This window comes from Thunnus thynnus, chromosome 19, assembly GCF_963924715.1.
Source record: "Thunnus thynnus chromosome 19, fThuThy2.1, whole genome shotgun sequence".
Taxonomy (NCBI): Eukaryota; Metazoa; Chordata; class Actinopteri; order Scombriformes; family Scombridae; genus Thunnus; species Thunnus thynnus.
Window position 1 is genome coordinate 10,902,059 of NC_089535.1, and position 24,160 is coordinate 10,926,218.

At 37.8% G+C, this 24,160-nt stretch overlaps 2 protein-coding genes across 2 annotated transcripts; both read right to left on the bottom strand.

Annotated features, from left to right (window-relative positions):
- Positions 1-880: 880 nt before the first annotated feature.
- On the bottom strand, positions 881-7,971 carry LOC137170393 (guanine nucleotide-binding protein subunit alpha-14-like). The gene is made up of 7 exons (XM_067573743.1): positions 7,307-7,971; positions 4,344-4,528; positions 3,433-3,587; positions 3,067-3,195; positions 2,163-2,292; positions 1,829-1,982; positions 881-1,587 (listed from the first exon to the last, which is right to left on the bottom strand). The coding sequence occupies exons 1-7, from the start codon at positions 7,425-7,427 to the stop codon at positions 1,397-1,399; spliced, it is 1,065 nt and encodes a 354-aa protein (XP_067429844.1). The 5' UTR covers positions 7,428-7,971; the 3' UTR covers positions 881-1,396.
- Positions 7,972-10,592: 2,621 nt separating this feature from the next.
- On the bottom strand, positions 10,593-23,583 carry LOC137170391 (guanine nucleotide-binding protein G(q) subunit alpha-like). Its single transcript, XM_067573739.1, has 7 exons — positions 22,969-23,583; positions 19,367-19,551; positions 17,329-17,483; positions 15,898-16,026; positions 13,527-13,656; positions 12,868-13,021; positions 10,593-12,081 (listed from the first exon to the last, which is right to left on the bottom strand). Exons 1-7 carry the CDS (start codon positions 23,129-23,131, stop codon positions 11,891-11,893), a joined length of 1,107 nt encoding a protein of 368 aa, XP_067429840.1. The 5' UTR covers positions 23,132-23,583; the 3' UTR covers positions 10,593-11,890.
- Between the last annotated feature and the right edge of the window lie 577 nt (positions 23,584-24,160).

Sequence of the window (24,160 nt, forward strand, 5' to 3'; positions counted from 1 at the left end):
GTTTGTGTGTCATTATTATCCTCAACTGGGGGGGATAAACTCTGTGTATATGTGTAGGCGCCGTTGTGTTATTGCTACCCAGGAGGAATGTGAGACTGCAATTAATGCCTGACAGTAGATTTGTTAGCCTGGCTGTGCAGCTATAAGATTTTATTAGCCCTTAGGGTGCAAAAAAGCAATAACAATCAGAAACGAGAACATTGTCAGCTTCATGCACTGATAATATTCACATGCTTTACCACATGCTGGTAGAAAAATAGTGACGGATCCAAAGCAAATATCCGATGCTTACCATTCTACTGTTTGCAAGCCAACTTCAAATGTGTCCTTTATACTCTACATTAGACCTGAACTTTTCAACCCTTAAACAAGCAAATGGTAACCACAAAGCTGATAAAATCAATAGTACCTAGACAGTCTCCACTTCCGTGTGGAAACCCCCATTGTTCTCTCTCACCGGTCAAACCTCATAGAATGGCTCTTTTCACCTACCACCATTGAGCTGCAACACTTGTACAGGAAGACAGAGACCAGCCAAGTCAGACCTTTGCACATTGCTGACTATTGTTTGATACAAAGGTTGTTACCACAGCATGCCAATAAGGATGACCACGCCTGGAGCTCAAGAATAGAACAGAGACGTTAAAAAAAAAAAGAAAAAAAAAAGATTTTAGTAGTTAATCAGTGCCATGCATCTATGGTCATATATCATTAGATGGATTATAAATTTCTGTATGGAGACCTCCGTTTTTTCATATTCTTTAATGTTAAAATAGAGCCCTGTAAGTGACAAGACAGATAAGGAACACAGCAGAACTCAGTTTGTCCAAAAAAAAAACACAATTTACATGTGACTCTAATATCTGTATTTTAAAGTTAGTTTAAAAAAAAATCTTGCTGTTGTTGTACATATTAACATAAATATAAACTAAGGCACTGTAGTTCCCTGCAGGCTACTCTTTTACTTCCTCCTCCCGTAGCTGTAAGGCAGGTTGGGTTGCATTCCTACTAGATAAAACTTTGTCAGACCAGTTTGATACCATTTACTGATTCTCTGTCACAGTAATGCCTTCCTGTAACAGTTCAGTATAACAATTAACTGACAATGCAGTTTTCTCTCAGGTAGTGATACAAAATGTGTTTTGTTTTGTGTTTTTTTTAACATTTCACGATGAACTGTATTGTTGCAAAAAAAATGGCACTTATTGTACTGTCTGCTACAGTACTGAGATAAATGTGCCTTACCTGACACTGCTGCCTCTCTTTGATGTTTTTGAACCAGCTTCAACCAACAGCACATTACAGATAAAAAGTCCATAAAAGTGTTACAACATTTGACTGTAACCAGCTTTCTTGCCGCTAAATGTGAAAGCGTCACTTTGTCCAGCAACCTCGCCTATTCCAGGTTGAACTTTTCAAGGTTTTCTCTGAAGAGAGTATCTTTGACGGCTTTGAAGACAATCCGGATATTCTCCGTGTCCGTGGCACAGGTGAAGTGTGAGTAAAGGGGTTTATGGCGCCCGCTGTGTTGCTCCACATACATTTGCAAGATGAACTTTTTCGCAGGTTCGGCATCACATCGAGGCCCTGTGGGAGTAGCAAATCAAGATTTCAGATGCAACCATCATCACTGAAAGTTTCAAACAACTGTAATTTTGCAGCTCTTTTTCCGTTGCGTTGTCGCAATTTCATACTCAGAATTCAGGCGCTCAAATTAAATGGCGGACAGTAAACATAGCACACTAGACAGTAAATTGGGATTGATTTCGGACACAGCAATAAATGCTGTGTTAATGAACAAACAGCAAAAGGAGATAGCATGCTTTACCAGTATACGCCGGGAAGTAGGCTGCCAAATGAGACTTCATGATTTTCTCCATCAGCAGGTCTGTTTTGTTGAGGAAGAGGATGGTGGAGGACTCTTGGAACCACGGGTATGAGAGAATGGTCTTGAACAAGGCGACGCTCTCTCTCAGTCGATTCTGAAGAAAGAGGGGCAGATAATCTTAGACATTCGAAAAGTGTCAACTGATCGGACAATGAAAAATGCATGGAAATAAATAAAGGAAGAATTTTGGGCAGCAAATATTGCCAAGAAACAAAAAAATAAGAATCAAATCATAATTTTGAAGCACAACAGACTGAGAGGCTTTTGAACTTACATCATTCTTACTCTCGTAAAGGACCTGATCGTACTCGCTGAGGGCCGCCAGGAATATGACAGAGGTGACATTCTCAAAACAGTGAATCCATTTCTTCCTCTCTGAACGCTGACCACCCACATCTACCATCCTAGACACATGACCATCAAGGTCAATGGAAGGAAAACATACAATTTCCTAGATTAGTAAAGGAATAATTTGGCATTTTGAGAAATATGCTAGAGATCGATACCACTCTCTCAGTCTGTCTGGTAAAAATGAAGGTAGAGCTTGGCTTTAGCTGAGTTTAGCATGGAATGGAAAGAGAAAGAAAGCAGAGAGAAACAGCTAGCCTGGCTCTGACTCTCTGTTCAGCATGTCTAAAGCTCACTTATTAACGTCATATCTCATTTGTTTAATCTATGCAGAAAAGCAAAAATGACAAATTCTGGTTTTATGAGGGAAACTGCATTTCTGTTTGTGTTTGTATTAAACACATGAGAATTAACATGTCAAATACTGAGCTTTAGAGGTGCCGATAAGCTTCTTAAAGACTTCTTTTAGACAGAGCCAAGCTAGCAGTTTCCAGTCTTTATGCTAAGCTAAGCTAATGGCCTCTAGCTTCATATTTAGACTACAAGTTACAACCTCCTCATCTCACTCTGAAAGAAAGCAAATAACCATATTTCCCAAAATGTCTATTTCTTTGACAGATGCACTCTCTTAATGTGTTATAGCAACCAATAGCTTCACCAAATCCCCACATTTCCTCAGTTGAATTTCAAAAACCAAGAGGTCATTTGGGGAGCTTGGATTTGAAGTCACTGTGGAGTGTTATAACCAATTCATGTGCTATTTTAGCCAGAAAATCATTTTCAAATTTTACTTTCTTTTTCTTGTCATTTGATAAAGTACAATACCTTACCTGAAGATAACTTTTGAAAGGTCAAAGGGGTACTCTATGATGCCCGTGGTAGGGACCCTGACCCTCAAGATGTCCTGCAGAGTGGGGATGTAGTGGGGGTCTGTGATTCTGCCCAGATCACTAAAGTAACTGTAAAGTTAACAACAATGAAACCAGTTCAATATCCTGACACAAACCTGACTAGATAAAAAGGGAACATCATGCAGAAATGTAAACTCATTATGTGCATTTAGTTTTATTCATATGAATTCAAACTCTTGAATTTGAGCAGATGAGTGCATGATTAAGCATTGAAAAAGCTTTGGTTCTCGGGAGAAGCCTTGGGTTCATGCTAATGATTTCATCTGAGATATATAAAAGTCTTACTATTTGGCAGAGTCAGATAACTGGAATTCCCTCCTGCGATCGTAGCACCTTTGAACACCGTGGTCATTCCACACTCTCTTAATGGCTTCCACCTGCCAGGACTGCAAAGTGGACACCTGGTCTGCCTCCACTTGGCTCAGCTTCTCTGCGTGGCTCTGACACATACGAAACACCCACAGGGGATTATTATATTTGACTGACCTATAAACAGGCACGAGAGTATGAAAACTGCAACACAACTCTTTCTAGAACTAGATGGTTTTTTAGACACCAACAAAAAATCTGAGGTGGTAAAAGAGGTTTACAGATGCTCATTTTTAGCCACACCAGCTGCATGTCTCTGTGGATAGCAATGTTCACCACTTTGATCGAGACTGATGTCTATACTTCTGGATCAAATGCCATGAAATTAGGTACAGATAATCATGGTTCCCAGACGAACTATCCTAATGACTTGATCGCTTGACCTTTCCTCTAGCGCCACCACGAGGTTGACATTTATAGTTGGATGGATTGTCATGAAATTTAGTGTACACATTCAGGTCCCTCTCAAGACTAATTGAAACGACTGTGGTGATCCATTAACCTTAAATTTAGCACCATCATCAGGTAAAAATCCAAAATGTGTTCAATACTTTGGTTTATAATCAAACACCTGCAAAACTATCAGCCTCAGCTGATTATTTGGAATTCAACTACAAATATAGCTATAAAAAAAATACTGTCTTTTGTGATATATTGTTCTTTGATCTTTTTTTCAGCATGTTAACATTGTCATAGTGAGCATGCCTCACAGAACGGCTAACATGGCTGAAGAGTCTTGAGTCTTGTTAAGCCTCAAGGGGTTTCAAATGCTATGTACAGGAGCACATAAGTATTGCCTTTTTTTAAAAACGTGTACAATTCCTCACAATGTTCTGGTCATCGATGTAATCAATCTGTAGAGTCTTCATGGCGTCGATCAGGGCTTGGATGGCTGTGACGATGTTCTGAAACACCAGCCGAGTGAAACCTTTCCTGTCAGCTTCACTGTATCCACTGCCATGGATGATCCTCATCTGTTTGATGAAAGTGCTCTTCCCACTTTCACCAGTCCCTAGGCAAATGAGATGAATAAGACGGAAGGATGAAAAATGAAATAAGATCAAAGCAATGCCAAAAATAGGACATCTGTGACATGCACAAAAAAAAAATCATCTGAACATCAATCAGTTGCAGCTAAACAGGATTTTGGCAACAAAACAACAACAAAAAGACTGCATTCTTAAGATTGCAAGAATATTTTCAAAAGTTAAAGTTTCACAGGTTTTAATAGTTTTTTTTCCCTCATAAATGTATGTGTGAGTATGGGTGCATGTATGTGTGGTTTCTTATATGTCTGTAGGAAACACCTCCTCCTGTTAACACTCAGCTGCAACAGCATATCGATATAGGTATAACAGTATAGAAAGGCTATAGAAAATCCGCATAGTAAAAAAAATGTTACAGTGGACCCTCCCCAAGCAATAAAAAACAATATATATATTTAAAAAAGTATTTGTTATGTATTTAATCATGTTTTTTTTTCTCATAGTGCTGCCAAATACAAATGTGCTGCATAGATTGATCCATACAAGTCCATATGTCCATCAACAGTCATGTGTCCTTGAGACAAACACTGAACTGCTTCCTGCTCACTTGGTTGTAAATTATGCTCGATAAGAGTGTCAGCTGTGCACCTAAAATGCCTAAAAATGTTAACCATTAGACTGACCTTTGCAGGAGGTTATTGTTCTCCAAACAGGCTAACTCAAGTTGAAGTTTAAAGTAGTGCTGACCTTTAAAGCAAAGTCCTTCATGTCTAATGTATTGTTTCCAACATAACCAGCGTTCGAGCTTCTATAAATGGGCTGTGTTGGTAGTGCAGGAGGAAAAAGCAGGAGTCATCTGAAGCTGTTATGAACTATGTCAAAATGTCGCTCTGCACTGTATGATTCATTTATTCTCTTTTTATGTTCTGCACTTTGCATTTTTTTTAAACTTACCTGTCATCTGTGTATATTTTATTGACATAACATGACATTTAAAATGAAAATTCTCATTAGAGACTCTGATGTTGAAGTCCTAACAAAGCTACAGCCTCAATGCATGTAGGTCATGTCTATGAAAGTGAGATGTTATGAAAAAATGCAGTCTACTTTGTTTTGAATGAGGAAATAAATGAGCTGAATGTTATCAAGAAGCTGACTCATCAGGGCTCCATCAACTATTTGAAGAATGCAAGCGTAACCTGTCCCTGCTTTAAAGGAACAGTACAGCCAAACACTCATACAAAAGCCTTGTTTTGTTTTTGTGTTTTTAAAGAGCGTCATTTATTCATCCAGATACTTTTGTTGTTATTTTCTGGTTGAGTCAGCTCACCTCAATACATTGGCACTCAAAGGCACTTGACTTCAGGAGAGCAAAAAATACACTCACGTCACTATCTTTCCAGAAATAATGACATTATTCACAATCTGCGAGCCTGAATGATGTCATTGAAAACTAATTTCTACCAAAAACCACCCATCGTCTAACTCTACACTCCTGATGAGTTTTTAGGGACGGCAATGTTGGTCTATCAGACGATTGGTGGTTAACCACTGCGGCCCAGACTGAAACATCTCAAAAACCTTGGATGGATTGCCGTGAAATTTTGATGACCTTGTTCTACATGGAGGATGAAGTCTATCGATTTTGGTGATCCCCTGACTTTTCATCAAACACCACCCTCAGGTTGACATTTTTGGTTTTCAATGAAATGTCCCAACAGCTATTGCATGGATTGCCATGACATTCAGTACATACATTCATGTCCCTGTGTGGTTGAATAATCCAATAATAAATACACATCTTGTTCAACTGTAACTTTGCAAATTGTTGTGGTCATAATTCATTAAAAATCTTAAAATAAATAAATGAAAATTCTACCGATATGCTTTTTTAACAATATCGGCATCTGCCACTAAAATCACAGACTATCTAAGGCTGGGTATCAGTACTCAATACCTTTAAAGTATCAACCCAGTACCAAGTAGTATTGAAACTTCTCCAGTCAAACAATACCTGCACTCGATCCTTTTTGTACCCAGATCTAGAAAACAATGACTATTTGTGTGGTTTTGCTCACAGCCAATCACTGCAAGTGTTCTTCAGTTTAATGCAACGTGTGATTGGCCCACTACTGCAGCATCTACAACCCATACAGTCTGTGGTGATAATACTTCATTGTACAGTTTTGTACAATTATTTAATCAATATTTTAATGATCTAAACACTTTCAAAATGTATTCGTGTAAAAAAATAACTTGGATTGGAGGAAGTGGTGGCATTTTAGGGAACTGAATGCTTCTATTCACATGATGGGTATCAAATGAAGAAGGAAAAAAAAGGTATCAAATTAAGTTCTCTATTGGTATCAGTATCACTTTGAGGGTACTGGTATCGGTACTGGTACTGTAATTTTTACCAGCACTAAGACTATCACAGGAAATTCTTAATTTACAGGAAAATGGGTAGTTTATATAATTTAGGGAAAAAAAAATGTTGGTAATTATCTGAGTTAAACCCAGCTATGCTGTACCCTTAATAACACTGATTGTATCAAAATGTAGATAATTATTGCAGTTACATCCTGTTCTGTATGAAGTGAGTTTATAGCAACCTAATTAATTTTATAGCCAAAATTTAAATTGAGAATTTTGTAAAAGAATGTCTTAATGTGCAATTGGACATCCTGAGTGCCAGTTTTTGGTGTATCAGAGGGTGAACATGTGTTAGTTAATTATTTTCAAAACTTTTCAGTCGCGGCTCAGTGAACATATGTGGGAGTTAATTACCAAACTATGACACTCACCTAAAAGCAGCAGCTTCAGCTCCCGGTGAGATTCTCTTTTATCACGACGAAGTTGTCTCTCTATCTCTCTGTGTATCCTAAGCCTCTCATTTTCTTCAGCGGACAGGCAGCATTCCTCCATGGTCACACGTACACCTTTACAAGCTGTTTTCAGTTAAACTACGGCACAGCTGACGGGCATTAGTGAAATGAATGGATAATGATTTTTTTTTTCGGACCTTGCAGGGAAACTTCTGTCCCGGAACAGGTGGGCTGGCGACTTTCTGCAGTCATTCTTCCTCATGCAAGATCCAGTTCAGGTGCATTTCACATTCCTGGTGTGCAAGGGAGGCGGGCGGATGGGCAGGCTCTAACTGAGAGGCAGTGTGAGTTTATGTGGACAAATCATGTGTATCTGCTTACAGGTTTATACTCCCATGGGCCGCTGAATTTGAAACTCTTTCCTCACAATGAGGTAGAGTGCAGGAGGGTAAACATAATGGCGGGCAGCCAGCTTCAATGTACCACAACAGCTCTGTTTATAAAATTCTGTCTGGTATCAAGCAACTGTTTATACAGCCTAAGTTTTAAGCTTTTTTCTTTTAAAATACATAACATCTGAATATCAATGTTCTATGTACACAAGAAGTATGCTTAAGTAAACACATTTAGGGGGTAATTAAACCATTATAGACTACAACTTTGATAGTATAAAACTAAATGTAAAATCTTGTGAGGGGCATCCTCGCCCACGAACTGGGGAAGGTGCCCCCCGTGCCGGGGAAGAAACTCCCTTGGGGCCATTTTGCCTCACGAGTCATTTTGATCTATACAAACTTGGTATTTATGCATAAGATTAACTTTATTTTCAAATTTTGACCGCTCATACTCATACAGCATACATTTTGAATAACACATACAGAAATTATTTAAGATTTGTTTTTAAAAATTATAACTTTATTATCATTGATATGTAAATTACTGACATAAATAATACTGTTACATAAAAAAGCATGCAAGTGTGAACAAATCATTAAAATGATGTGAATAATAGGATTATTTTTAATATTTTCAAATCAATAAAACAACTTTTAAAGGACCAGTGTGCAGAATTTAGTGTCATCTAGCGGGATGGACTTGGCAGGAATGGAATATAATATTCATAAGTATGTTTTAATTAGTGTATAATCACCTGAAAATAAGAATTTTGTGTTTTCACTACCTTTAGAAGAGAATATCTACATAGGGAGCGGGTCTCCTTCCACGGAGCCCACCATGTTGCCCCACCATCTTTCTACAGTAGCCCAGAATGGACAAACCAAACACTGGCTCTAGAGAGGGTCTTTTGCGTTTTTCATGAATTTCGCAGCTACTGAGGATTGAGGGGAGGGATATTCAGTTGGTTGCAATCTGCAACCTCACCACTAGATGCTACTAAACAAGCCAAAAAATAATAATTTCAAATCAGAGAAACAATTTGAAGGTGCAATATATAAGAATCTTACAAATGAATTAACAGCTCCACCAAATAGTGATTTTTCCCTCTAAACTTCTCACATGGTTTCATTTCAATAATTGTTCAAATGATCCAATATTTCAACAAACATTAAGGATTAGAGAAAAGTCCAAAAACTGAAAACAGTTTTGTGTTTTAGAACTTTGTTTTTTCCTCTTTCCTCTCCCATTAATCATCTCACGACCCCTCAAGTTTATCTGGTGACCCTTTGGAGGGGCCCAACCCCTAGATTGGGAACCACTGGACTAAACTAGCTAACATGCTGCTTACACACTGATACTTCAGTATTAGTCATCAAATGATGTCACTTATAATATTATATCAGCCAGAGTACTTTTCCTTTAATATTTTAAGTACATTTTGCTGTTAATACAGTACTTAAATACTTAACTTGAGTAGGATTTTTCATGCAGGACTTTTACTTGTTATGGAGTATTTTTACATTGCTTGGTACTTTTATTTAAGTAAAGGATCTGAGTACTTCTTCCACCACTGCCAGAAATCATCATCTTATAATGATGGGTGATCTTACAATCATCATCTATCATACGTCTTATAATGCCTGAAAGCCTGAAATCTAGATCAGGAATGAAACAAGAGGTTTACAAAATAACTACACATTAGCCAATGGATGGATGAGACTGTTTGAGGGCCCCTGTAACACTATACTTGAAGTCCCCCTATTTAGCATTTATAATCAGTATATAAACGATTAACAAATAATAACACACCATAATGTTGTTATAAGAAGTTTATTAAAGGACAGGTTCACAATTTTTCATCTCACCTCTGCATTGTACCCTGTCCCCTTCAAACTACTATTAACGGTGCACTGCACCAGTTTTATAATTTCCAAATGTTATATACTTTAACTGGATTTGACTCATCCATAAGTGAATTCACTCTTATCTAAAAGGTAAAGAGGATCCTCTTGAGCTGAGGGGATGCTATCCATTATTATTCAATACAACTTTATTTATCCCTGTAAGGGCAACTGTATGCAGCAGCTTCCCACCCAGATCAACAGATACACACATAGTTGATGATGTCGTGACAATGTGGTTTTGCATTATTGTGATGCAATAAAATGTAATAATAAAACAAAATTAAGCAATTGTTTTGATAATCATTTTTCAAATGTTCTGTGCTTCCAGCTTTTCAAGTGGGAGGATTTTCTGCTTTTTTCTGTCTTGAACTATAGTGAACTGAATATATTTGTGTTCTGAACTGTTGGACAGACAAAACAAGTCATTTCAACGTGTCATCTTTGGTTCTATATTTCTGATATTTTACTGAGCAAAAGATTAATCAAAAAATAATCAGTAGATTATCTGATAATGAAAATCATTACTTTCAGCTCTAATATTCATTATACCTAATGGATATTGTGCTTGGCTGGCATGTAGTATGAAAGATGGATATTGGGCAGATTTGGGTCTGGATTGATTCGATCTGGAAGGTGCCCAGCAGCCTTTTCACCCCTTTCATCCATCATGGCAGGTCACTAGTGCCATATACTGCTGCCACATTAGTTTCAGCATCTTCCTCCAAAAATAAAGATTCTTTACCACACTACATATCTCTATGTACGACACTAAAAATATGGATCCCTATCAGAAGTGCTGCTGCAGGCACCAGCCAGATGGATGCATCACAAAGGAGGATTTCAGGACTAACACTGTTGAACCAGCTGATGGAGCAGCCAAGAAGACAAACATTTAAATGGCACACCAACCGTGTACTAGAGCTGATTTGTAAACACAGACAAGGAATGAAAACCTGAGCAACATGTGAACAGCAACATGTCTGTTTATTCAGCCAATCACATTATTAAAAACACTAAGGCTGCATAATATAAGACACTGCAGTGACAGTGAAACACAACCATAAATTAAAATGTACAAATTAGACTGTCATTATTTTTAACAAGAAGAGAGAGACTGTGTAAACATTAGTGCCATGGATATGCTCTCATTAGCTTTTTATTCATTTATATCATGCCGTTGAAAAGCATGTGAATTAAGATCAAGAATGAACTAGTTTAATGCCTGAGAGATTATTTAATAGTTCGCTCTTCAGTAGTTGGCCTTTCACGTTTCCCTTGATGCAAACAAGGGTGGAACTAGAAAATTACTATACTGTACCATGTGATATTTACAATATGCATTCAGATAAATAATGGGGTGATCCAATATTTCACCAGAGAGAAAAATCCAAAAACTGAAAACAGATTTGTGTATCAAAACTTTGTTTTTTCTTCTTTCTTCCCCCATTAATCATCTCACGACCCCTCAGATTTATCTGGTGACCCTTAGAAGGGGCCTGACCCCTAGGCTGGGAACCACCGGACTATACTAGCTAACTATATATAAAGTAGTTAAAATTAGCTCCACACTCAGCATCTGCAACAGTAACATGCTGCTTACACACTGATGCTTCAGTATTAATAATTTAATGATGTCATATATAATAATATATCAGTCAGAGAGACCAAACCACTACTTTTACTGCAATATTTTAACTACATTTTGCTGCTACATAAGTAGGATTTTTCCTGCAAGATTTTTACTTGTAATAGAGTATTTTTACATTGCTGTATTGGTACTTTTACTTAAGTAAAGGATCTGAATACTTGTTCCCCCACTGCAGTTAGTCTACATTCACTTCCACAGATTCCCTGAAGGAAAGACCTAGAGCATCACTAGTCCTCAGAGGCTTAGGAGGCCCCATATAATATATTTTCCCCTCTCAATTCATCCATGTGCATTTATACAGTTACTGCTCAAAAATGTTCACAAAGAGCTCCATAATTTTGAGTGCATACTATAATAGACTCCTCACTAAGGCAGCACTTTAATTGTCAGGACACACTTCATTATAGCTGGAGAAATCCATTTCCAAAGAGCCTAACAGGAGAATTTGAAATACATCAGTAGTACAGTCATTTGGCGACAAGCTCCGTAGTTTCTCAATTTCCTGTTTTGGATTATAGTGTTCAGCAGCAGCGTGAGGCAAACTGAAGCACTGCAGAGCTCTCTTGACTGCCAGCTGTACAAGGTAGATTGAATTACAGCGGCACCATCACAGTTTTAAACCAAGTTGTAGTCCATCAGGTTTTCCTGCAAGATGTAGTCTTTCATCGCATGGAAGACAAATCGAATGTTTTCTGTGTCTGTGGCACAGGTGAAGTGGTAGTAGATTAATCTTACTTTGTCTGGATTGAGACTCACAAACATATTTAAGATGAACTCTTTCCCTGCTTTGACATCCTGCTGGGGACCTGGAGGAAAGAGACAAAGGGCAGAAACAATAAATGAAAGTCATTTTTAGTAGTTTTATAAAAGTTCAACAATATAAAAGACGCTAGCACTCTAAAATCAAATTGTTTCAGAACATTAAAGTGACACTAACACAAACAAAAAACCCAATTTTACAAATGAAAAGTTTAATTCATAAGCAACAAAACGTTAACAGTGTTAGCTAACGTTAGCTAACTTTATACATACTGCTCAATAACAGACATTACAGAGTCGGTTTGATGACTACTTGTGCACTATTACACTACATTTCAGCATTTACTATTACCAATAATTGTCACTTTTGGCTACTTGTGGCCCAACATAATAATTACAGGACAATAGCACATTGAATTTCCTCTCATTTCCCAAGATTTTCTAACATCAGATGTTTAAATAACATCATCATTAAGCGACCTGACAGAGACTGAGTAAAATGGGACCCTGAGCAGAAAACAACTAACATGTCTCAATGTGTTTACTTCCTATTTTACTTTTGTGATAAAACTGAAATGTTTATCTGTGATATGCCAAAACAGTAGCACAAGTAGAGAAGTGTTATAAAGTCAGTCATCTGACTCAGTAATGTCAGTTACACAGTAATATGTAAAGTTTGCTAACATTAGCCATCATAAGCCACTGGTTATACCAGACCCAGTAAGGTTGAAGCAGCAAAACCCCTGAGTGTGCTGACTTAAGGAAGGGTGCATTTTATTGCTCATGAGTTTAATTTTTCAACATTTTACAAAGAATAAATAGTTTCCTCTCACCATCATATTCAGGGAAGTAGTCGACCAAATGTGAATACATGATTTTCTCCTCCAGAATGTCTATCTTGTTGAGGAACAAGATGACTGCAGACTGTATGAACCACTTGGAGGTTATGATTGTCTGGAACAAGGCCATGCTTTCCTCCATTCGATTCTTTAAAAGACATGACATACACGTCTAAGTATGTGTAGAAATATGAATTCAAACATAGTGTTAGACAGCCGTACTTCAGCAGGGATTGTTTGTGTGAGCAAATTCAATTGGCTGTAATCTCATCAGGTGAACAAACCTCTGAGAGGTGCACTATGCTGCTGAACAGAGTGACTAAAGAGCTCCCCCTGCAGATGTACTATGCACACTGCCACAGAGGAGGGTCAACATCCAGTTTCTCATTGTGACCGAAAGAGAAAGATAGAAATAAAGATAGAAAAAGAAAGAGAGAGAAACCAGACTAGTGTTTCAGAAATCTAGGTCATTGTCTCCACCAAACAGGTTTGGCCTTAAACAAAAGAAACATGTCTCTTTGTGTCCCCACCAGTAATTTTTTTTAATCATCCCTTCATGAGCCCCTTTCTTCCCCATCTGCAGACTATTGTGCAAAAACTAAAAAGATATATAAGAAGAGATTAGCTTGTAATTGTTACACATTATTTCTCACCTCGGTGGGTGACTCAACAAGGACCTGATCGTACTCGCTGAGCGCCACCAGGAACATGATGGAGGTCACATTCTCAAAACAGTGAATCCACTTCCTCCTCTCTGAACGCTGGCCACCCACATCGACCATCCTACAGCCACAGGTTTAAGACGTCATTAAAAACAAGTTATCATATTACCCATCCACAGACAGTTATAGTACTTAGGGCTTTGGTGATAATGTCAATTTAAAAAAAACAAAAAACAATATTGATTATGTGACCCTCAATATTTTGAAGATGACTATTTTGGAAGATTTTTTACACACAATACATTTTTGAGAATGATCATTGATAGTGTGGACTGGATGAATAAGCAGAGCAAAGTAATAACTTCATATGGTTGTATTAATTAACTGTACTGCACCATTTGAAGACCACGTAAAAACATTTAGGCTCTATCACAATTTTACATGACCAAAGATCCAAATGATATCTCGTCTACTATCACTATTCAAGCCCAACCGATACTGGATTGTTGGGGCCGATACTGATATTAGGGAGTAGAAAATTTATGATATTGATATATCAGCTGATATTCTTTACATATGTATATATATATATATATATATATATATATATATATATATATATATACACACAGACACACACACACACACATATAAATATATATATATATATAAACTTGAATTAAATAAAGAGATAAAACATACATAAAATGCTGCCTATAACTTTAAACCTGCAATGTGGGACTTTTACAAATAAATGAATATCCATTACATTCAAGCCCTTGCCAAACGAGTTGACACAATGCTGAATAAGCCTATCACTGCCAGATAAATCTCTCTTTATTTCACAGTATACATTGCTTTTAAATCTAGTGTCTGGTATGACATGCCCGCGCTGGCTGAATGAATACATACTGCGTATGCTCTATGGGCAGTAAAAGTGCACCAGAGACTTCCGTCGGCCGAGCTGAGTAACTTCTATTTAGCTCTCGACTAACTTGAATGGGGATAAAATAATTTAATCGTGCGGCTCTTCTAGACTTTTAAAATGTTACCGGACCGAATGGAGGGGGGTTGTGACGCTCAGAACAATTTATCCACCATTTTACAGCCACAACAGTAGCAATGGAGTAGGCAACAGTGGAGCCTATGATGTAAGCAGCATGTGTCAACAGTGTTTTTGTAATTACTGTCACTGCCAGAAGGGGGAGACAAAAATTTTGCACTGCAGCTTTAAAAATTGACGCATATCAGACACAATATATACGCTGATACTGATATATACCATCTGTGATAGGCCAATATCGGCCGATAATATTGGCCGACCAATGTATCGGTCGGGCTGTAATCACTATATAAATATTATTATCTCTAATATCTGTATTAATGTAATTAATACTTTTTGATAAGAGTTGAGAAGCTTTAATGCTCTAGGATCTAGACACTCAGAATTCCCAGAATTACAGCCATGCAAACACAACAGGGCTTTGAGCTGAATGCTAATGTCAGCATGCTAATATGCTCATATACTAACACGATCACAATTACAATGCTGTTGTGTGTAATTTTAGCATGCTAACACACTAAGATACATCTTAGCATGCTAACATTTGCTCATTAGTGCTAAACACAAAGCAGACTTGAGGCTACTGATCTTGTTTTTTGTTTAGTATGTTGGCAGAAATCAACATGTTGGACAAATTACATGATGATGGCGCCCAATGAAAAGTTAGGATCATTAAGGATCATCAAAGCTGTTACAATTCATCCTGAGGGGGACCTAATATTTCACAAACACCACAAATGTGAACCTTAGGTTGGCACCAGAGAATAAGTCAGGGGATCACCAAAGTCAAGGATTCATCCTCTGGGAACCTGAATGGCTGTCCAAAATTTTGTGCCAATCTAGTCGATGTTGAGATATTTCACAAGATAAGTGAAAAATATGATCTCCTGGTAGCGCTAGAGGAAAAGTCAAGGGGACACCGAAGTCATCAGAATTCATCCTCTGGGCAAAATGAATGTCAGAAAATTTCATGACAATCCATCCAATAGTTAGTAGATATTTAAGTGTGGACCAAAGTGACGGACTGAAACACCAACACTACCATCTGCTTACAATTTACTTTGACCCACAATATACCTTGATTTCTTAGCTATTTAGCTCACTAGATTAACCAATTGAATTTCCAGAATACATATCATGATAAATAAATCAATATCATGATGTAAAACTAGCATGACATTAGAGTTTATCTATTGTATGTTGGCCTCCCCTACGCCAGAGCACTTTTTCATTGTTTATGTTCTCAGCTGCAATCGAGACACAACATCATAAAACATAATAACAACATAAAACACTCACCTGAACACCACATTCTCCAGGTCAAAGGGGTACTCGATAATACCTGTTGTGGGCACCCTGACCCTCAGCACATCCTGCTGGGTTGGCAGGTAAGCAGTATCAGAGATTCGGTCCAAGTCATTCAGGTAGCTATTGATACAAGAAGACAAAGCACAGTTAAACTAGAAGTTTGAGTGCACTCACTAGAGTAAAGATTTCCACCAGGTGTGTCTGGCGGGCATGTGGGTGGTGAAACACCTTCTGCAACGCCACCACAACTGCCAGATGCAACCAGCAGAGATTTGCAAAGTTTTTTTGTTTAATATAGTGTAAGTTTTCTTATATAGATGCATGCAAAGTTTTTAATAAAGTGTTTTTTGTATAGCATAGTCTCAGTTTTCTTTAAGATGCATAGAATAGTGTAATGGTATTGTAACTGAGCATCTTGGGTTCGCCTAACTGTATAAACCTGAGGAAACAATAAACATGATGATAAGTCCAAACTTCACAATTTAAACATTGTTGAATATTCAGAACACTTTGTTATTTAATTAGAAAATTTTGTTAGAACACACTCTCACATGCACACTCCCTCTCTCCTCCCAAACAAAGAAGAGTCCTCCTCAACTGTCCCTCCCGGCTCCCTTACAGTCAAGATGGTGGCAAAGCTAACAAAAAAAGGGATTTTATTCATCTTGTATCATGCCTAATTTTAGTGGATCATAACATATCAGGTATAGAATTAATCTGTAGATGCTCGGGTTCAGGATGAGACCGAACTTTTCTTTGGATTTCAGTTTTTGAGCCACAACAAAGACCAAAATGTGGCCTGCAACAGACCAGGTAGGCTTGCTTTTAGCCTAGCCAATTGCCGGAAATCCCTTTTGCTATGATGTAATGCATATCATAAAATGGCAATGACAGCTGAAAAGACAAAGTCTAAGCTTTACTATAGGCTCCTAAGGAATTGTGTTTTATAGAAGGTTTTTTAAAAAATTCTTAATCGCTGCAACCACAAGAAGTCCTTTAGCATACAGTCATAAATATGCACAAAATATATTAGGCTAATGGGTCCAGTAATATGTGAGATTAGCTGCAGACAGATACACATACACACACACGGACACACACACACATACACGACCAAAAGCATGATCTCCTTCCAGGCTTACGCCTGAGGGAGATAAAAATGGAAATATTGCCAGTAAGATAGAGGAACCAGGAGAAGAGAAGTCATGGATGTTTCTGTTGCAGACGCTTCACAATAGAGAAAGAGTGAGAATTTAAATAATATTTCGTTGTATTTATTACTATAAGCTTTTGTCAACAACCATAAATGGAATAAACACTGAACTTGACCCTTATGAATGCAGTAAACAGACAACTGGCGGATGAAACAGTGGAAACTATTTGGCAGTGTCTGAGGAGTTATTTGTCTCTGTTTACACTCACTATTTGGCAGAGTCTGAGAGCTGGTATTCCCTCTTCCGATTGTAACATTCCTGAATCCCCGGATCACTCCACAGGCTCTTGATGGCATCCACGTAAGGGTTTGTAAATGTTGTGACGTTCTCCACATGAACCTCATTGATAATACTGGCATTGGCCTGAACAACAGAGAGGCACATTGAAATGAAGAAATACCCAAACACTTTCAGAAACAAAAACAAATAAGGATTTATAAGTACATGATCATGTATTTGTTCTTGTGCATCTCTATTGTGACGGTATGAAGGATTAAATTTAGCTCGGATTATAGAGAATAACATTTCACTGTCACTGGGTTTACCAAGTGTGCACTTCCCATTACAGATGTGTAGTTTGATTAGTCAAGGAAAAAGACCAGTATACTAATCTACAATACAGCGACATTACCCTTACAGTGTGCAATAATTACTTCAGCTAACACCAAGTCTTTTCAATCAGACCTCAGTATCAGTATTAATGGGCTACAGGCTTGAAACAAAGTGCTTGTAGGTTTGTTTCAGTGTGAAACCCTGTTTCTGACATCAGAGAGGAGGTTTGTGCAGTCTACCTCAGACAATTCTTTTAACTTTCCGTAACAGACAATCCATCAATCAACCCCACTTTACAGAGCATTTTTGCCAGGTGTGAGAGTAAAGCTTTGACCCTCTCTGCCATCAAGCGTGGCCATTTGGAACAAGTATAAACACCTTTGCCTTCACAGGATGTGGCTGGCGATTTTCTATATTTTTTCTATTGTCACAAATCTCACGTACAGAGCCAAACCAACAACCCTACTTACAAGTATTGTGTGTGTATCCAAAGCCTGATATATCTTATTCTTCTGTGTCATAGATCTGTTGTTCTCCAAAAACTATTAAAAACACATCATTGAGACACACTGTTTTACTGTGTGACATATTACCTTGCCATGAAGAGTGTGTGTGTGGTAGTTTGTTTAGAACAGCTCCAAAGACTAATAACAGGGACAACAGTCTCCCGAGAGTAGTTCTGTGTACGTTGTGCGACATTTCACAACCTTTTGCCTTTGTACTAGATTTTAGAATTCTCAATGAACTTCAGTACAAAGTCAAGAGGTTGTGATATGTAGTACAACAAGCTAGTGAAGCTCTGTAAACAGAACTGCGTTCCCGTGTACGCAGTTACTTTCAACCTGTGTGTTCTCTGTGAATTAGCAACGTGTCGCAGTGTATGTGTCATTTTTACAGAGGTTTCTGAGCTGCAGGCTCAGGTTGGCCCTGTCCCACTTTTGTCTTCTTAAAAGCTCAGCTTTTCAGTTCAGCAGCTTATAAAAACTTAGTTCTAAGTTCTTTACTCTGTTGGTAGTGCATCCCACCACACAGCAGCTTTAAGGCATTTTTCTGATGTTTGCTAGCAGACAGAAGTGACAAGGAGGCACCTTCACACAATACAAAGTCAATGGAGAACGATGAATTGTTTCCCCTCCGGGATGGGTGGGACTTAATAGCGCTCTGTGTCTATACAAAGGCTCTCTGGATGGTGATAGTTCATAATTTAATATTGAAAAAAATGTACCTTATGTTGAAATATTTTTTTAGGGCCCCTGTCAGTCACAGGCCCTTAGAATTGCCCTAACTTCCCCTCCATACGGCGCCCCTGGCCAGTACATTTGTGTGATTTATAAGTTCCTGCCGCTGGTATTACAGTGACAGACTCCTGTGTGATTAATGGGGAATTCTCTGTTTCGGTTCCTCTTTTGTCTCCTACTTGTGTTTGGCTCAAGAGAGTGCCTGTCTTTACATGTCTGCAGAGTAACATCATGTTTACTTTCCAGAAGACAGCCTTGTCTGTAAGTATACAGAACTCTCTGGCAGCAGGATTGCAAAACTAAACACTGTTGCAAATTACCAGAATACTTCACTGTGAATATACAGTAATACACACTGCAGGCGCTGTCAGTGTCACACTTTGGTGGGACAGTGTGTGGGAAAACCTCTGTCTCAATCTGTCTGTGAAGCAGCCAAGAAACTGTAATGTGGTCTACCTTGTTGTTTTCATACTTGTAGGGGATTTTCAGTATATTCATGGCCTGGATCATGGCCTGCATGGCTTTGAAGATGTTCTGGTAGACCAGCTGTGTGAAACCTCTCTTGTCCTCATCGGAGTATCCACGGCCATGGATGATCCTCATCTGCTTGATGAAAGTGCTCTTCCCACTTTCACCAGTCCCTAACCACCAACAGAAACACAGAATTAGTGTCCACATATACAGTATATCAACATAATTGATTAAGCTGGTGTTCCTCTACATTTTTCAATAAATAAATTATCAATAAATCCTTCTAAAAGACCAAAACCAACAATCCCATCCATCTCTCAAAATGACTTTCCTACCCTGTCTGTAACACTCAGCCCCAGCACATTAGTTCTTACTGAAGATGTAAATCTTCAAATAGCTCACAAATATGTCGTGTAGCTTCATTTCATTTTTTTAAAAAAACCTCAGTGACTTCCAAATACACCTGAGCACGCGTTCCTCAAACTGGAGTAAATAGTACATTTGTTTGGGACTATTTTCAGCTGCGGATTAATTCGCATTTCATGCTCTAGTGAATATTTGTATCAGCAGGACAGTGAATGTGGGCTTGACTTGAAACAAACTACAATGCGCATGTTCTTGGTTCATCACAGGAGGATTTGTAATACCTTTAATAATCCTCTGCATTTTCATTGAGCACTATCATCGGGTCCAAATTTCAATTTGTACTATACTTAATGACTAAATACCTACAAAACTTCTGAAATTCCCACCAGCCTCAGCTGTCATTTAGTTTCATGCTGATAAGCAAATGTTAGCATGGTGAACATGTTAAACATTTTACCTGCTAAACATCAGCATTTTAGCATTGTCATTGCTAGCACGTTAGCATGTTAGCACATCAATGTTAGCCTTTAGCTCACAGTACCGCTGTACCTAAGTACAGCCAGACAGAGCTGCTAGTGTGGCTGAAGACTTTTAATCTCTTTGGACAACAATAGAGCTCTGTGGCGCAGAGGAGTAAGCTTTATCAGGCATTCTCTACACAGACAATGCTTGTTAATAAGATCAATTCATTGTTAGTTTTGATCACTTCATGGAATTTGTTGACAATATGAGAAAGTCTTTTCCTGAAACTCTGTCTGTTGTCTATGTTAACAAAACCAGAAGCAGCACCTTGTGTCTGTGTTGAATATGTAATACTTTCACTCTTATGTAATCTTGGCCTTACTGTTGTTACCATAGGCTGGGCTTGGGCATTATAGGTCTTATGTTTACTCTTTAAAAACAGTATTTTATTATCTCACCAGTAACTGTCTGTGTCTTTGAAGTATCTGAACTAAAAGGAGCGGCTGCATTTCCCCTGTAGCTGACCAAGTTGAAATGACAGCATTTATTGGCAACAGATGGAGAGCTTAGTTTAGAGAGTAAAGTGAAAACAAAGTATGCTGCTTAGCATGTCATTTTGAAATTTTTAAAGTTATGTACACTATTATAATCTCTGTCTCATGCTAGACTAATATATTATAGGGTTTACACTTGATATCATTATCATCTGTATTGATTTAAATCTAATATTATGCGCCACAGTTTACAATTTAAGACTTCTTCAAAGTATGCAGTCATTGTTTGCTGAGCAATGAAGCTACACATCTTTTGACTTTTGAACCTTAAAGGGCGGTTATACATTCAGCATGAGTCAATCATTTTTCACAGCAGAATAACCATAACCAACATGACTACTTTAAACCGTACATTTACTCACAGCGTTGTTGATGCATCTTTAGTGAAGTCACACAGGTAAAATGTGTGTGTCTAATCAATAGTTAGTTATAATCAGTGGTTGAAACTAACTAAGTTCTTCATACTTCTACTCCACTGCTTTGCAGGGAAAACTCCACTACTTTTATTTGACAGCTGTAAAAAAAAAAAAAAAAAAAGCTTAATTAGCATAAATGATGCTTTGTTACAGATAGAAATACCTAACAGTATATAAAATTATTTAAGTGAGGTCCACCTCAACAAGCTACAACAGTATAATTGTACTTAGTCATTAATGTGCCAGTAATCATAATCCACTAATATAATTATTACCACTCAGATGAAACATTTTGTGTAGGCTAATTTTACTCAAGTAAGATTTTGATTGCATGACTTAAATTTGTAATATTTTACATTTTGGTGTGTTACTTTAAATAAAATAAATGATCTGAATTAAGGGTGTGCCATATCGTATTGTTCAGGATAATATTTGTATAATTTTTAATATGATTAAAAAAAATCATATTGTGATAATGGAAATATTCCGACTTGCTGGCATAATGACATCATACCGTTACGTATTGCAAAAACAAAAGCAAAATCAGCATTGCTACTGGCGCCACGGTGGAGTTAAAAAGGGGAGTGACTTCAGTTGTGTGGAAGTGGTTTGGTTACAAACCATGATAATACGTCAGAAGTGCAAGAAGACTGTTGTACCAACGAAAGGGAGCAATAAAACACTTATTTCACCACATCAAGCAGAAGCACCTGGTTTAGTACGAGGCGAGCCAAAAAATCCTGCAAGCAGTATTTCGTCACATCGTCAAGAATATCGTTACTGCAGAAATACCCTTAAATATCATGATATGATTTTAGGGCCATATAATCCACCCTTAATCTGAATCCTTCCTCAACTGCTGATTATAATAATTATAATATTTTTCCACAAACTGTGGTGTTGTTGGAGTTTTCTGTGGTGGTCTCTACCGTCAGTCTCAGCTGCAGCACTTTTACAGTGACACTTCTACACTTCTACAATACGTTAACTGGTTATATTCAACCTCAAACACACTCAGGGTCAATGCCTCTATGGGATCTAGAAGGATCTAGAAGGATCTGTGCCTCTATACCTCGATTTCATTCATTTCTATCATACACAGTAGTGGAGGAAGTATTAAGATATTTTACTTAAGTAAAAATAGCAATATCACTGTAAGTATCAAGTATTCAAATGAATATAAATGAATTAAAAATATTATGTTAGTAAAAGTACTTTAATGTACATTAAGTATCAAAGTAAAAGTTGTTAGAAGTTCCATCAAAATTATTTCCCCTCTGAATTAATTATCATTAATGAATTTATCATTTATGATCATTCTTTAAGAAAAAAAGGCAAAATTCTCTGGTTCCAGCCTCTTAAATGTGAATATTTTCTGCTTTCTTTAGTCTTCTATGATAATAAACTGAATGTATTTAATACCTCTGTGCTTAGCTAGGTTTTTGAAAGAAGGGCTTTACATTGTTGTATGTTGGTACTTACTTAAATAAAGGATTTGAATACTACAAACAATTGCTGATGGGTAGTTTAATCTACCTTGCATCACATTTTATTTGAGTTTTACATGTAAAATACTGATCTCAAATATAACTAGTAACCATAACTGTGAAATAAATGTAGTGGAGTAAAAAGTTTAGCTCTAGGGGAATAGAAGTAGAAGTAGCAGAAAATGGAAATACCTGAAAGAAATATTCCAAAATTGTACTTAACAATATTTGAGTGATATGAACCTAGTTAAATTGTTCTACCTCTCATACAAATAATACAGAAAGTGTTTTTGGTCCTTTACCGAGCAAAAGGAGCTTGTATTCCCGTTGGAGGTCCTTCTTGTCCCAGCGGAGCTGTCTCTCTATCTCATCGCTGATCCTGCGAGCCTCTTTGGCCTCAGCGCTGAGGCAGCAAGCGCTCAAGGAGCTCAGAGTCATTTCTCCTGGATAACACTTCAGACACATAGAGCCCTGTGTATCCTAAAGTCAATGTATTATTGATTAACTCCACAGAAAACCTTAATGCGTACGCCAAAACTATTTTCTCCTGCGCCGTAAAGAAGGTTTGTCAAATGTAAATTTGAGGAAGTAAAGTCGTTATTCTCAAGGGTGTTTGCATTACCTTGTTCCTCTCCTGTGGACAGGAAATTAACTTTGTGCAATAAGTTAAAAACTGAAGAAGCGAGTCTTTACCCCTGGTAGCTAAGCTCCGGACGTGGTGGGGTGAACAAGGCGGAGTGTCACTTCATTGCGCTACAAAATAACACAAAAAATTTGGCAAAAGTAATTCTTCGTGGCAAGAAAATGATGCCCATGCCACCTTTACTGTTTGTATTTACATGAAACTCTGTTATCCTCCTCTGCGCGCAGTTTTGCTCCGCTCCGTTCCCCTCTGTCCTGGGAAAAAACCCAACAGTGCGAGATGTGATGGAGGGCTGTGCACTGATGGGAAATCGTGTGGGCTTTCACTATTTCATTATGGGAACTAATTTCTGGTGTTAACAAGGAAACTACGGATGCAGACTGACACACTTCACCTTCACATGAAAACCAATCACAACCAGTGCATGATACATATTATTCCCAGTGGTGGTAAGTAACTAAGTACATTTACTCAAGTACATTTACTCAAGTACTGTACTTAAGTGCAATTTTGAAGTACAGTATTTCCATTTGATGCCACTTTATACCTCCACTCCACAACATTTCAGAGGGAAATATTGTACTTTCTACTCCACTACATTTATTTGAGCTTTAGTTACTTTTCAGATGAAGATCTGACACAATGGATAATACAACAAGCTTCTAAAATACAACACATTGTTAAAGATCAAACCAGTGGTTTCCACTATGGGAACCACTGGACTTAACTAGCTAAAGTATGGCCGTGGGAAGTAGGGTTGCTGGGCGTGCTGCAGCATCTTCACTCCAAGGTGCAGCATCCCAAGCCTCCAGGTGGCTGGCAACCTATAGGCCCATTTGTGTTGCTGCAAT

Bases quoted from the DNA above. Each gene is read 5' to 3' on its own strand.
- LOC137170393 (XM_067573743.1), bottom strand. From the start codon at position 7,427: ATGGAGGAATGCTGCCTGTCCGCTGAAGAAAATGAGAGGCTTAGGATA. The intron at 3,588-4,343 runs GTGAGGAATTGT...CGTATGTGTCAG, and splicing joins ACATCGATGACCAGAACATT to AGCCACGCAGAGAAGCTGAG. The intron at 1,983-2,162 runs GTAAGTTCAAAA...CTCTTTCTTCAG, and splicing joins TTTACGAGAGTAAGAATGAT to AATCGACTGAGAGAGAGCGT.
- LOC137170391 (XM_067573739.1), bottom strand. From the start codon at position 23,131: ATGTGTCTGAAGTGTTATCCAGGAGAAATGACTCTGAGCTCCTTGAGC. The intron at 13,657-15,897 runs GTGAGTGTTTTA...CTGTGGCTGTAG, and splicing joins CTGGAGAATGTGGTGTTCAG to GATGGTCGATGTGGGTGGCC. The intron at 13,022-13,526 runs GTGAGAAATAAT...TGTCTTTTAAAG, and splicing joins TTGTTGAGTCACCCACCGAG to AATCGAATGGAGGAAAGCAT.